This window comes from Callithrix jacchus, chromosome 15, assembly GCF_049354715.1.
Source record: "Callithrix jacchus isolate 240 chromosome 15, calJac240_pri, whole genome shotgun sequence".
Classification (NCBI taxonomy): domain Eukaryota; kingdom Metazoa; phylum Chordata; class Mammalia; order Primates; family Cebidae; genus Callithrix; species Callithrix jacchus.
The window spans coordinates 35,787,637-35,800,054 of record NC_133516.1 but is presented as its reverse complement, the minus strand read 5'-3'; the positions used below and the strand labels follow the sequence as shown (position 1 = coordinate 35,800,054).

At 52.9% G+C, this 12,418-nt stretch overlaps 1 protein-coding gene across 1 annotated transcript in view; it reads left to right on the top strand.

Moving 5' to 3' along the window:
* Nucleotides 1-237: 237 nt before the first annotated feature.
* The window catches only part of TKT (transketolase), a 28,755-nt gene continuing 16,574 nt past the window's right edge, over nucleotides 238-12,418 (top strand). The window contains exons 1-2 of the mRNA XM_035275823.3: nucleotides 238-424; nucleotides 12,018-12,135. Of these exons, the coding sequence (XP_035131714.1) occupies nucleotides 318-424; nucleotides 12,018-12,135 (225 nt within the window). The 5' untranslated portion in view covers nucleotides 238-317. The remainder of the gene's footprint in view (nucleotides 425-12,017; nucleotides 12,136-12,418) is intronic.

The following is a 12,418-nucleotide window of genomic DNA, read 5'->3' as shown; positions in this document are numbered from 1 at the left end:
GAGGCAGGAGCCAAGGCTCGAACCTTGAGTTGTTAGTTGTGCTATCATTATTGGTGTGTGTGGTTCACTGCGAACCCAGCAGTCCGCAGCCGCCCCGCTCTGAGCCAGGCAGCGGCGGGGAGCGGGCAGGCGGCGGCCCCGGACGGGGCGGAGCCGGAGGCCTGGGGTGATCTGAGCCCCGCCTCCCCCCGCCCCGCCCCTCCCGGAGTCTTAACGCGTCCCCGCCCGCCGCCCGGCCTCGGATACCGGTTGTCGCCGCAGGAGCCGCCGATACCTCTGCGTGTCTGCGTGTGCGTCCGGTCCCCGCCCGCCGCACCATGGAGGGCTACCACAAGCCTGACCAGCAGAAGCTGCAGGCCCTGAAGGACACGGCCAACCGCCTGCGCATCAGCTCCATCCAGGCCACCACGGCGGCGGGCTCCGGGTGAGTGCGCGGCGCGGGCGGGGCGGGGGGCGTCTGTAGCGGCCGGGGTCGCCGCGGGCTGGGGGTCGCGCTGCACGGTGCCACGACGAGGAAGGGGCCCCGGGCGCCATCGGAGGGCGGAGACGCGCGCCTCGCAGGGCCCCGGGCCGCAGGCGCCCTTCCGCTGCGCCGCGCACTCAACCCGCTGCCCGGGCTCGGCCGCGTGGGCCCCGGTGTCCCGTGCGCCCCAGGCCGGCTCTGTCCCCCGCGGGACTCAGGCCGCGCCGCTGCACAGTGGCGCGGGGGATGGGCTCACGACTCACCAAGTCCCCTTTAGGGCGATGCCGGGAAGGCCACCATTACTGCTGTTCCCGAGAACGCAGCCCGCTTAACCCTCTGCACCACCCGGCTGTGTGGGCGCTGCCGGGAGGGTTCCCCCCTCCAGATGGGGAAACGGAGGCTCCGAGTGAGTCAGCTGCCTAAAGTTACACACAGGGAGATCTGGGATTTGAGCCCCAGCAGTCCAACTCCAGGGAGCCTGTTTTAACTCACGTTGCAGGAGACTCCGGCGCCTGGCCTTCTCCCAACCTAACTACGCTCCCCCTGCCGCGTCTCCCGTCTCCTGCCACTCCCAGGTTGGGTCGAGTTTGGAGTAGGGGGCTGCTTAGACCCCAGGCAGCGGCAGGCTGATCGGGGAAGAGGGAGGAGGATGGTGGCACGTGGATGCAGAACCATGGCATCCATTGTAAAGGGGAGGTCTATGATTTGACCTGGGCGGGAGGAGGCGGAGGGGAAGGAGACTGAGAAGGCTGAGCGCCGCAAGGACGGAGTTCCAGGGCCCTAGCGCCGGGAATGAAGTCCTGGGGCCAGGGCCAGCCACCAGGAGCTCTTTCTCCTGGCAGGGCCTGGCGCGCCCATCCCCCAAGATCCTTCCCCGGCCAGCCCTTCTGGCCCAGGAGGTAGACAAAGGCAGTTGGTGATCCCAAGGAGCCTCCTCTGTAGCGGGGACGGGGATAATCAACGAGGGCCACCGTTCATGCAGCTGGATGTATCCAGTAAGGTGGTTGAGGTGGTCAGCCAGTGAAGTACTTCAGAGCCTGCTTCCAGCTCTGTAAAGTGGAGACAGTAATGGCACTTACCACGCTGGATGATTTCAAGGATTCCAGTGCTCTGCTTGGAGGCTGCTATGAGGCCACAGTGCCAGCAGTGTGCCGGGCTCATGACAGGGTTGTGAGGGTTGCGTGGTGGATGATTTCCAGGGACATTCCCAAACAAGCTCTGTATTTCAGAGAGTCAAGAGTCTGGCTTCTGGCCAATTTCATACAGGATATATTATTATGAAGTAAATCTTTTTCACCTTTCTGGGTGGATACACATTCACCCTTTGTGCCTTTAAGACAACCTGTTCTCAGAAGGGATTAGATGTCTTTCTCGAAAGCCCTTCCCCCACACCCACCCACTTCCTTGCACACTTTGGACCTGTTAGCTCTCCTAGGTTTGTATCAGTCTTACCATGTGTGTGGGGTATCTCCTGCTTAGGCAGGGCCCTGGCTTACTCAGCTCCCCCTTTGGCAGCCTGGCACACGGTAGCTCTGCACACCTTGTGTGGCTTGTTTGGTACTATTGAACCTGCTACCTTTGGCCATTTCAGGGAGTCTGAGGTCTAGCTGGAGAGAGACAGCAATTAGCCAGCTAAGTAGTATTGCACATCTGAGCATCTTACAGGGCTAAAGCATGCAGATTTTTTTTTCCCCCCTCAGGAGGCTGAGGTGGGAACATCCCTTGAACCTGGGAGGTGGAAGCAACAGTGAGTTGAGACTCTGTCTTCAAAAAAAATAGAGTGAATTAAATTTAAAATAAAATGAAGACCAGAAATACATTTTGAATTTCAAAAGGATTTTATTTTCATAGAACCTGCACTTCCGTATCCGTTCATACTCGTATTGACACCTGAAACTAAAGTATTCAGGAGACAGCAGAGTACCTTAGAGGGTGCGCATTCACTTTGAGGGGAGACAGACCCCGGGGTTAGCCCTAGCCCTGCTGACTACATCTTGGTAAGTCCCTTTTCTTCTCTAAATGGTAGTTTTCCCAACTGTAAAAATGAGGTAAATAGTATGTAATCCCTTTGAGAAGCCCTATAAGGCAGAGATTAATGTCTAACTTTGTGACTTTGAGCATACTGTTAAATGTTCTGTGCTTCAGTTTCCTTGTCTGTAAAATGGGAATAATAGGATGCCTAAGTAAGGCAGTAGTGAGGACAAACATGCAGCTATTTACAGGGTTCCCGAGCTGCCACACAGGTATCTGTGGTATGACACAGCATCATCATTCATTGCATCCTGAAAATAACCCTGTGAGATACATTGTGTTGTATTCACATGTTATAGATGGGGACATTGAGGCTAGTGTGTTAAGTTACTTGCCCAAGCTGGTAATTGGTGGCCATTCCGTACTGTCTGGTGGGGCTCATGCTGTCAGGAATGCTTCTTGGCAGGGCGTACTTGTAATCACAGCACTTTGGGAGGCCAAGGTGGGAGGACTGCTTGAGCCCAGGAGTTCCAGACCAATCTGGGCAATACAGTGAGACCTCATAGCTTAAAAAAAAATTTTTTCAAGATGGCGTCTTGCTCTATCAGCTAGGTTAGAGTGCAGTGGCACTATCTTGGCTCACTGCAATCTCTGCCTCCCGGGTTCAAGTGATTCTCTTCCCTCAGCCTCCCTAGTAGCTGGAATAACAAGCAACTGCCACCACACCCAGGTAATTTTTGTATTTTTAGCGGAGACAGTGTTTCACCATGTTGGCCAGGCTGATCTTGAACTCCTGACCTCAGGTGATCCACCCAACTTGTCTTCCCAAAGTGCTGGGATTGCCCACCGCACCCAGCTAAAAAAATTTTTTTAATTGTCTAGGTGTGGTGATGTGTACCTATAGTACCAGCTACTTGGGAGGCTGAGGCAGAGGATCACTTGAGCCCAAGAGGTTGAGGCTGCAGTGAGCCTTGAACATGCCACCACACTCCAGCCTGGGCGACAGAGCAAGACCCTGTCTCAAAAAAAAAAAGAAAAAGAAAGAAATGAAAAGTAGTTGAGCATGGTGTTGCATGCCTGTAATGCCAGCACTTTAGGAGTCCAAGACCGGAGGATCACTTGAGGCCAGGAGTTCAAGACCAGCCTGGGTAACATAGCAAGACCCTGTCTCCTAAAGTAAATAGGAATGCCTTGACCAGGTGCAGTGCCTCATGTCTGTAATCCCAGCACTTTTGGAGGCATAGGTGAGTGGATCATCAAAGGTCAGGAGATCAAGACCAGCCTGGACAGCATGGCAAAACCCCATCCCTACTAAAAATACAAAAAATTAGCCAGGTATGGTGGTAGGTGCCTGTAATCCCAGTTACTCGGGAGGCTGAGGCAGGAAAATCACTTGAACTCGGGAGGCAGAGGTTGCAGTGAGCCAGGATTGCACCGTTGCACTCCAGCCTGGGCAACAAGAGCAAAACTTCATCTCAAAAGAAAAAAAAGAATGCCTCTTGGGCAAGTGGTCTGTGCCAAGCTGGAGAATGGTGAAAAAGGTGAAGGGGAAGACCAGGTACAACCATGGTGGCTATTAGTCAATTTGAAAGGCACTTGGAGAGAAATAAGATATGCAAGTGTAGGGTGCTCTGAAAGAGTGGAGTGTCAAGTGGGTCTCCTGGTTCTTTGTTGGGCAAAGTTTGATTTCCTCACTGCTTTAGCCTTTACTCCACTTCCGGAAAGATACTGTGGTGACTGAGAGTTACACCATATTTACATTGTAATGCCTTGGAGGGGGAAGCTCACTGAACTCAAAAGGTATCCATTTGCAAAAGAAAAAGGAGTTGTGTAAAATACAGTGGCTGTGTGTATGTATATGTTTAAAATATGCAAAAAAGTAGGAAAAACTTATTTTTCAGAAGGAAGTAACACTGCTCTGAAACCATAATTTGAAAGGTGTGTGCCAGGAGTGTGTTTGTGTGTGTGCATACAAGCTAATCAAGGCAGACTTGAGACACAGGCAGTGTTCTGTTTCTGGTCCCCAGATGTTTATCTTGAGGACCACTGTCTCCTCACTGCAGTGAGGCATAGAGTGAAGGCTCAGTCCGGAAGCCCTGGCCCAATCTGGGCTGTAGTCACAGCCAAAGTGACAATTTGTCAGGATGTCCCCTTTTCTAGGGGAGCTCACAGGACTTTGATCCATTCCAGTCCTCTCTCTTTTCTTTCTTTCTTCCTTCCTTCCTTCCTTCCTTCCTTCCTTCCTTCCTTCCTTCCTTCCTTCCTTCCTTCCTTTCTTTCTTTCTTTCTTTCTTTCTTTCTCTCTCTCTCTCTTCTTTCTTTCTTTTTTGACAAGGTCTTGGCCAGGCACTTTTTTTTTTTTTTTTTTTTCAAACGGGGTCTCACACCTGTAATCTCAGCACTTTGGGAAGCTGAGGTGGGTGGATTGCCTGAGCTCAGGAGTTCAAGACCAGCCTGGGCAACATGGTGAAACCCCATCTCTACTAAAATACAAAAAATTAGCTGGACGTGGCAGTGTGCGCCTGCAGTCCCAGCTACTCAGGAGGCTGAGGCAGGGAAATTGACTGAACCCAGCAGGTGAAGGTTACAGTGAGCCAAGAGCACACCACTCTACTCCAGCCTGAGTGACAGAGCATGACTCCATCTCAAAAACAAAACAAAAAACGGGTCTTGCTCTGTTACCCACCAGGTTTACAGAGGCTCAGTCATGGCTCCCTGCAGCCTTGAACTCATGGGCTATAGCGATCCTCCGGCTTCAGCCTCCTGAGTAGCTGGAACTAGAGGCATATGCCACCATGTCCAGCTTTTTGGTCCAGTCTTTTGCTGGCCACCCACTGAGACAGGATCCATATTTTCTGTCAGTGAGGACCCAGGCTGGTTTCTTGATAGCTTTCCTATTCCTGTGACATCACTGACCCCAGGTCTGGGAAGCAAGGACACTGGCCTCTGTCAGGAGTTGGGCCTGGAGGTGAAGGGGCAGCCCTCACAGAAGGCACTTTGTTGAGGCTGCATCCACAATGCCCAGAGCTTCTCTGGGGTCATCTCCTTCCATGGGCCAAAGGAATTGTGGCAAGGGTCCAGCTCATCCTGGCTTTAGAAAAACAAAACCCAATGGCCTTGTCAGAAGTGGCCTGGACGCTGAGGCTGGTGGCAAAGATTTCTCAGTTCTCACTTACCAGGCATCATCCAAACAGTACAAGTGTCATCTGAGGATCTATCATGATCAGGCCTGATTCAAAAGGGAAGGTGGTCTGTGCTTTCAACAAGTCCCCCAGGATTTCTGACCCACAGCCTTGGTGAGGGTAATGTCTGGCCAGGCCTGGCTGGTGGACCCAAGGAGATGAGTCTAACCTGGCTCTGTTCCTAGCGGCTATGTCTTTGTTAGAAAGGCCCTTCTGGCCAGGTGCGGCAGCTAATACCTGTAATCATAGCACTTCGGGAGGCCAAGATGGGAGGATTGCTTGAGCCCGGGAGTTCAAGACCAGCCTGAGAACATAGTGAGACCTCATCTGTACCAAAAAACAAAAAAGCTGTGCATGGTGATGCGCATGCTGTAGTCCCAGCTATTTGGGAGGCTGAGGTGTGAGGATCACTTGAGCCCAGGAGTTCAAAGCTACAGTGAGCTGTGATCATGGCTCTGCACCATAGCCTGAGCAACAGCAAAACTCTGCCTTTTAAACAAAACAAACCTTTCTATCTCAGGGTCTTGGTTGCCCAGGCTGGAATGCCGTGGCACGATCTCTGCTCACTGCAGCCTCTATTCTACCTCCTGGGCTCAAACGATCCTCTCAACTCAGCCTCTGGAGTAGCTGGGACCACAAGCATGAGCCACCATGCCTTGGCTAATTTTTATATTTCTTGTAGAGTTGGGGTTTTGCCATTTTACCCAGGCTGGTCTCAAACTCCTGGGCTTAAGCGATCCACCTGCCTCGGCCTCCCAAAGTACTGGGATTATAGGCCATTTTCTCCATCTTGAAAGGAGATGTTCATGGATAGATGGTTTCAAATCAGGTCCCTCAGGAGTGGGGCTGGGGGGTGGAGTGAGTGGGCTCTGGGGTACCACCACCTGCTGTTGCTGGTTTTACATCCTGGTGCTCTCTGTGCCCTTAAAATGGCTGGGATTGTATCCCAGTTAGCCAGCTCTGATACCGGGCTGCTTTAGCTGAAGGCTTGAGGACCTCCTGGGGTCTCTGGCCCCACATGGCCCTGCCTCTCTGGGCCTGCTTTTCTTTTGGGGCTGCCTCAGGACCCAGCCTGGCCCCGACTGAGGCAAGAGTTTGGCAGTTGAGATTGCCCCGGCAGCAGCATTTCCCCACCCAGTGTGAAGACACTGGCCACCCTGGGGTGGGTGGCTTGGCTCTCTGCCAATGAGACTGACCTCTCCTCTGCAGGGTTGGAGATCAGTGTTGTAAGAAACAGGAAGTGAAGTACAGGACCTGGTTAGCCACTGGCTGAGACTTTCTTGTGGCTTCTGACTAATCTCCAGCCCCTGTCGTGGCTCTGACCCCTCAGCATTGCCTCTTGAGGCAGGCTTGTTGTCACTGTAGCCTCGCCCCACAAAATCAGGAACTCCCTTCTTTCCACAGACCAGTTATTCATCCTGGGGGCTGGGAACACTCCTGGAGGTCAGGGACCTGCGCAGAGCTGGGTCCTCAGGCAGGCTCTGCTCCTGCCCTGAATGACAGGGCAAGGAAGCGGGGAGGGAGTGGATGTGCTGGGAGCTGGGTGAGCCCATGTGTAGTTGGGTGTTGCTCAGAAGTCAGTTGCATTTGTGCACTGCATGGAATCTCTGAGGACTGCACAGCTGGAAGGGAAGTGTGGACGCCCAAGAACTTCCTCTACTGAGCTCTCCTAGCACCTTTTTCTTCCATTTATTTATTTATTTACTTGACAGAGTCTCGCTCTGTCGCCCAGGCTAGAGTGCAGTGGCCTGATCTTGGCTCACTGCGACCTCTACTTCCCAGGTTCAAGCAATTCTGCCTCAGTCTCTGGAGTAGCTGGGATTACAGTGCATGTCACCACACCCAGCTAATTTTTATATTTTTAGTAGAGATGGGGTTTTACCATGTTGGCCAGACTGGTCTCGATTTCCTGACCTCAGGTGATCCGCCCACCTGCCTCAGCCTCCCCAAAGTGTTGGGATTATAGGCGTGAGAGCCACCATGCTCAGCCCTTTTTTTAAAACAACAACAACAATTTTTAGACCAGGTGTGATGGTTCACGCCTGTAATCCCAGCACTTTGGGAGGCCAAGGTGGGTGGATCATTTGAGGTCAGGAGTTCAAGACCAGTGTGACAACATGGTGAAACCCTGTCTCTACTAAAATACAAAAATTAGCTGGGTGTGGTGGTGGGTGCCTGTAATCCCAGCTACTCGGGAGGCTGAGGCAGGAGAATCACTGGAACCTAGAAGGCAGAGGTTGTGGTGAGCTGAGATCGTGCCATTACTGCACTCCAGCTTGGGTGACAGAGTGAGACTCTATCTCAAAAAATAAAAATAAATAAAAAATAAAGACAAATTTTTAGCAGCTTAAGGTATAATTTGTGTTTCATAACGTTGTAAGTGATTTTAATGAGTTTGCAGAGATTTACTACAAAAATTGACCATATTCCCTAAAAGATCTCTTCTGGATATTTGCTGTCACTCCTCATTTCCACCCCCAGTGTCCTGGGCAACCACTAATCTAATTTTCTGTCTCTAAATTTAACTCTTCTAGACATTTTATATAAATGCAATTATACAGAATGAATTCTTTTGGGTCTGGCCTCTTTAACTTACCGTAATTTTTAGAGGGTCATCCGTGTTGTAACATGAATCAGTACTTCATTCCTTTTTTGGGGGAGTGGGGAGCAGGGTCTCCACTGTGTCCCCCAAGCTGGAGTACAATGGTACAGTCATGGCACACTGCAGCCTCGACCTCCCAGGATCAAGCAATTCTTTCACCTCAGCCTCCTGAGTAGCTGGGAGGCACTCACCACCATACCAGCTAATTTTTAAAATTATTTGTAGAGACAGGGAACATTGCTAAGCCTGGTCTCAAATTCCTGGGCTCAAGTCATTTGGGCCAGTGTAAGGCCCAAAGCTCTATCCTCAGGGAGCTTGTATTCCAGTAGTGTAGACAGGCAATAACCACATAATGTCAGATGGCAAGCATGAGTGAGGGGAAGAAGAGCTATTTCAGATAGTGTGGTCAGGGAGGACTTTTTGGAGGAGGTGACACGGGGCAGAGATCTGAAGATACAATCCAATCTGGGGTCTGGAGCCAGAGGTTCTTTCCAGGCAGAAGCCAGCTCAGGTAGTTCAAGGCATAGGAAGATGTTTACCCTGACATCCCAGGATTCTTTCCTGAGTATATTTGGGTGTTTTTTTTTAAGATGAAGTCTGTTGCCCAGGCCAGAGTGCAGTGGTGTAATTTTGGCTCACTGCAACTTCCACCTCCCAGGTTTGAGAGATTCTCCTGCTTCAGCCACCCACATAGCTGGGATTACAGGCACCCACCATCATGCCAGGCTAATTTTTGTATTTTTAGTAGAGACAGGTTTCACTCTGTTGGCAAAGCTGGTCTTAAACCCCTGACTTCAGGTGATCTGCCCACCTCAGCCTCCTGAAGTGCTGGAATTACAGGCGTGGGCCACCTCGCCTGGCCTGACATCTATTATCTCTTGAAGGAGCCCGGCTAGAGGGTGAGGGAGCTGCTCTGGCCTTTTCCTGCATGGAAACCTGTGAGCAGGTGGAGTGCGCACTGAAGCGATGAGAGGACCTCCTAGCCAGGGGACGTCTAAAAGTATATATGCTGTCCTGGAGGGGAGTGGTGGTGGGGGAGGCATTAAGAACATTTCTAAGTCTGGATCTAAGCTGTCCACACTACCTTCGTAGGTTGGACTCATTGAGGTTGTAAGTGGACTGTCTGGCCAAGGCAGGGTTTGTTTGTTTTAACAAACCATCAAGTGTGCTTGTAAGCCTGGTTTATCCCAGAGCCGGGGTATACAGTAAGTGCTCTGCAGCCTCTCCACCACGTTCCTCATCTCATCTCCCGCCAGTGTTCACCCAGAGGTGTCATACACAGCGCCACGGAATGGGGCGTCCACCTGCAGTTGTGCAGGCAGTCTGGAATGAATGGCAGGAAAAACTCCAGCCCTGAGGAGACCACAGGCTTAAATGTATGACTTTGGCCCCAAAGGCCCTCTAGTAAGTTGAGCCTGAAAGTAACTCTTCTATGTGCTCGGAGCTTCACAGTGTGCACAGCTTGGCCTCAGTCTTTGGTTTATTTCTTCCCTCTTGCCTGTGTGTGGCCAGCAGGGGTGGGGGATGTCACCATCCCAGCCTGTAGATAAAGAGCTGGAGGAGCTGAGAGAGTTGATCCCCTGGTGGGTGGTGGCAGCTGCCAGAGACCTGGGTACTGTGCGTGCCTTATCTCACTGCATCTCCCAGACACTCTCCCAAGTGAAGAAGCTGAGCCCTGGGTTGATGAAGCACTTGCTCAAGTCACCAAGCCCAAGTGGCACAGCTCACACTCCCAACCCAGGGTGCTCTGCTGAGGGAGAGCCCCAAAAGCCTGGGGAGGAGTTGGGGGATACTTGGCTCCTAAGCATTCCTTCTTTTGTGTTTACCTGGTAGAAGTGAACAGTGTGCCCCCAGGAGGCTGGATGCAGCCTTTGGAGGAGATGAAAGGCTGCAGGCCTAGCAAGGAAGGCTTAGGATCAGCTGCAGCTTCTACTTCTCGCCCTTGGTGTCACCTCGTGGCTGACCTTCCCCTCTCTACGTCTACTCTCTCTGGGCCTGGGCATGCCCCTGCCACATGCAGAAAGAGCCTGTCCTATACCATTTCTCCCTGGAACTCCTTGGTGGCCAATGGGACTGTCACTCTGGGGTATCAAGGTGGACAGCGTAGGTGGAGCCTTGCATTTGCCATCCTTCTTCCTTCCCGGAACGCTTGGCCCAGTGTCCACCCACATCCTTCTCCCACCAAGGCTTCCTCCTAATGGGACCGTGGATTGAGAAATGGCCCCTCAGGGCTGGGCTGCCCTTGGAGGTGGGAAGAATGAGAGGTTGGCCTGACTGGGGAAACCTCCAGCTGAAGCCGGCAATGGGAACATAGGATTAGGGTTCCTGCCAGGCAGAAAAGGGTTTCTCGTTTACCATGTCCTCACCTCCCTCTTTCAGGTGTAATGCCTTTTCCCATGACCGGGAGTTCATAGAAATAGTTAAGTATAAGATGATCGTGTGCAGAATGTTGGTACTAAACCAGCATGGACAGTTTCCCAGATTTCTCTACTACTAACTTGTCTGCACTGAGTGCGACTCACCCCTAACCCAGTGGGAGTGCTGACTGGAGGGGGCGGGAGGTCGGTGGCGTGAGCTCCAGATGGTGCATGTGCCCTTGGGCTTGGCATGGGGCATGTCTTCGTGTGAAGGACCTCAGGGAGCAGCGAGAGGGCTGAGCTGAGCTGCATGTGTAAGGGCCCTCCTGGGCCTGTGCCCTGTGGCTGACCTTTTAACAAAACCCTGGGACCAGGGGCTTCAGGGCTGACCAGGACCTGCAGCACTTCCCAGCAGGAAGCCCAGCCTCTAGCCGGTCTCCCTGGCAGGGGCTGGGTTATGGATTCCTCACGTCGTCGGCCTAAGAGACCTGAATGAGTCCCATCCCTAAGATGTGACATTTGCATTTTCTATTGCTGAGTAGTGGCTCTGTGATTAAAACAAGAGTCGAGAAAGTCAAGGGGTCTCTGTGGCCCTACCACTCCCAGGCTGGAGGGCAGATTCTTGCTTTGTCGGCCCCACCTCAGCCCCTGTCCATAGGCAGAAGGGGTTTTTATTAATACGTGATCGTAGACTTGTAGACGATGAGATTGTGGCTTGCTTTGAAAATTCTGCACAAAAGCCTGGTTCCCGGTAGCTCCACCAGCCCTCAAACTTTCCAGTAGCCCCGTGATGCAGCTGGAAAGCCCAAAGCCCAGTTTTTCAGGCTACCACACCCCGTGCGTGGAGGCTGCTGGGAGGTTTGTGCTAACTCCATGAGCCTCAGTTCCTCCCTGCCCCATGGGCTCAGAGGCCCAACACCCCTGGGTACTGAGAGGTCAGGGTGCCCTTCACAAGCGGGCAGGGTCTGGGCAGTCCCTTCAGGATGTGGGGTCAGTCGTAGGAGGGCGGGTGCCCCTTGGCTGCTGAGTCCCTCGACTCCTGGGGGCCACCAGGTGGGAACTGGGCTCTACCCAACAGTAGCCGCCCCAGCCACAGTGCCGGCCTTGGGCTGCGTCTTTTTGCTAGATCTCTCCTGGGTCCCTCCTTCCTTCTCACTCAAGTCCAACCCCAGATACTTTCAGATACCATGATTCTGAGGATCTGGTGCCCCTGGGAAGGTGTGACAGTCCCGCCACTAGCTGGCCGAGGCCCCAAGCTGCCAGCGTGGCCTTCTTGAGACCCTGTGTCGCCCTCCCAGGGACCAAGAGCACGTGGCTGTCTGATAAGCCTGGCCTGTGTGACTGCTCGGGACATGTACCCCCAGGTCACTGTACAGCTGAGCAGGACAGCTTGGGGGTTCAGGGCCATGATGCATGTGTCTGTCTTCTCTCCTGGGTCACAGCCACCCTACGTCATGCTGCAGCGCTGCAGAGATCATGGCTGTCCTCTTTTTCCACACCATGCGCTACAAGTCCCAGGACCCCCGGAACCCGCACAACGACCGCTTTGTGCTCTCCAAGGTAAGAGCCCAGCTACTTACTGCCAGCCACACGTTGCCTGGGACTGGGGTCACATGGGCCCTGGAATGGTGAGTGATCTCTGAGGAGGCCTGGCTAAGCCCACCTCTCCCAGGTTCCTTCTCCCTGCTCGTCCTGGCCCTTCCCTCAGTGTCCTGCTCTGTGCTGACCCAGCTAGCTAAGGAATACAGGACTGAATGGGTTGCTCTTCCATGGAGCCCGGGTACATTATCCACGCTTTAACCCAGAGAAATGGAGTAGGGACCACGGAAACATCTGCTGTGTG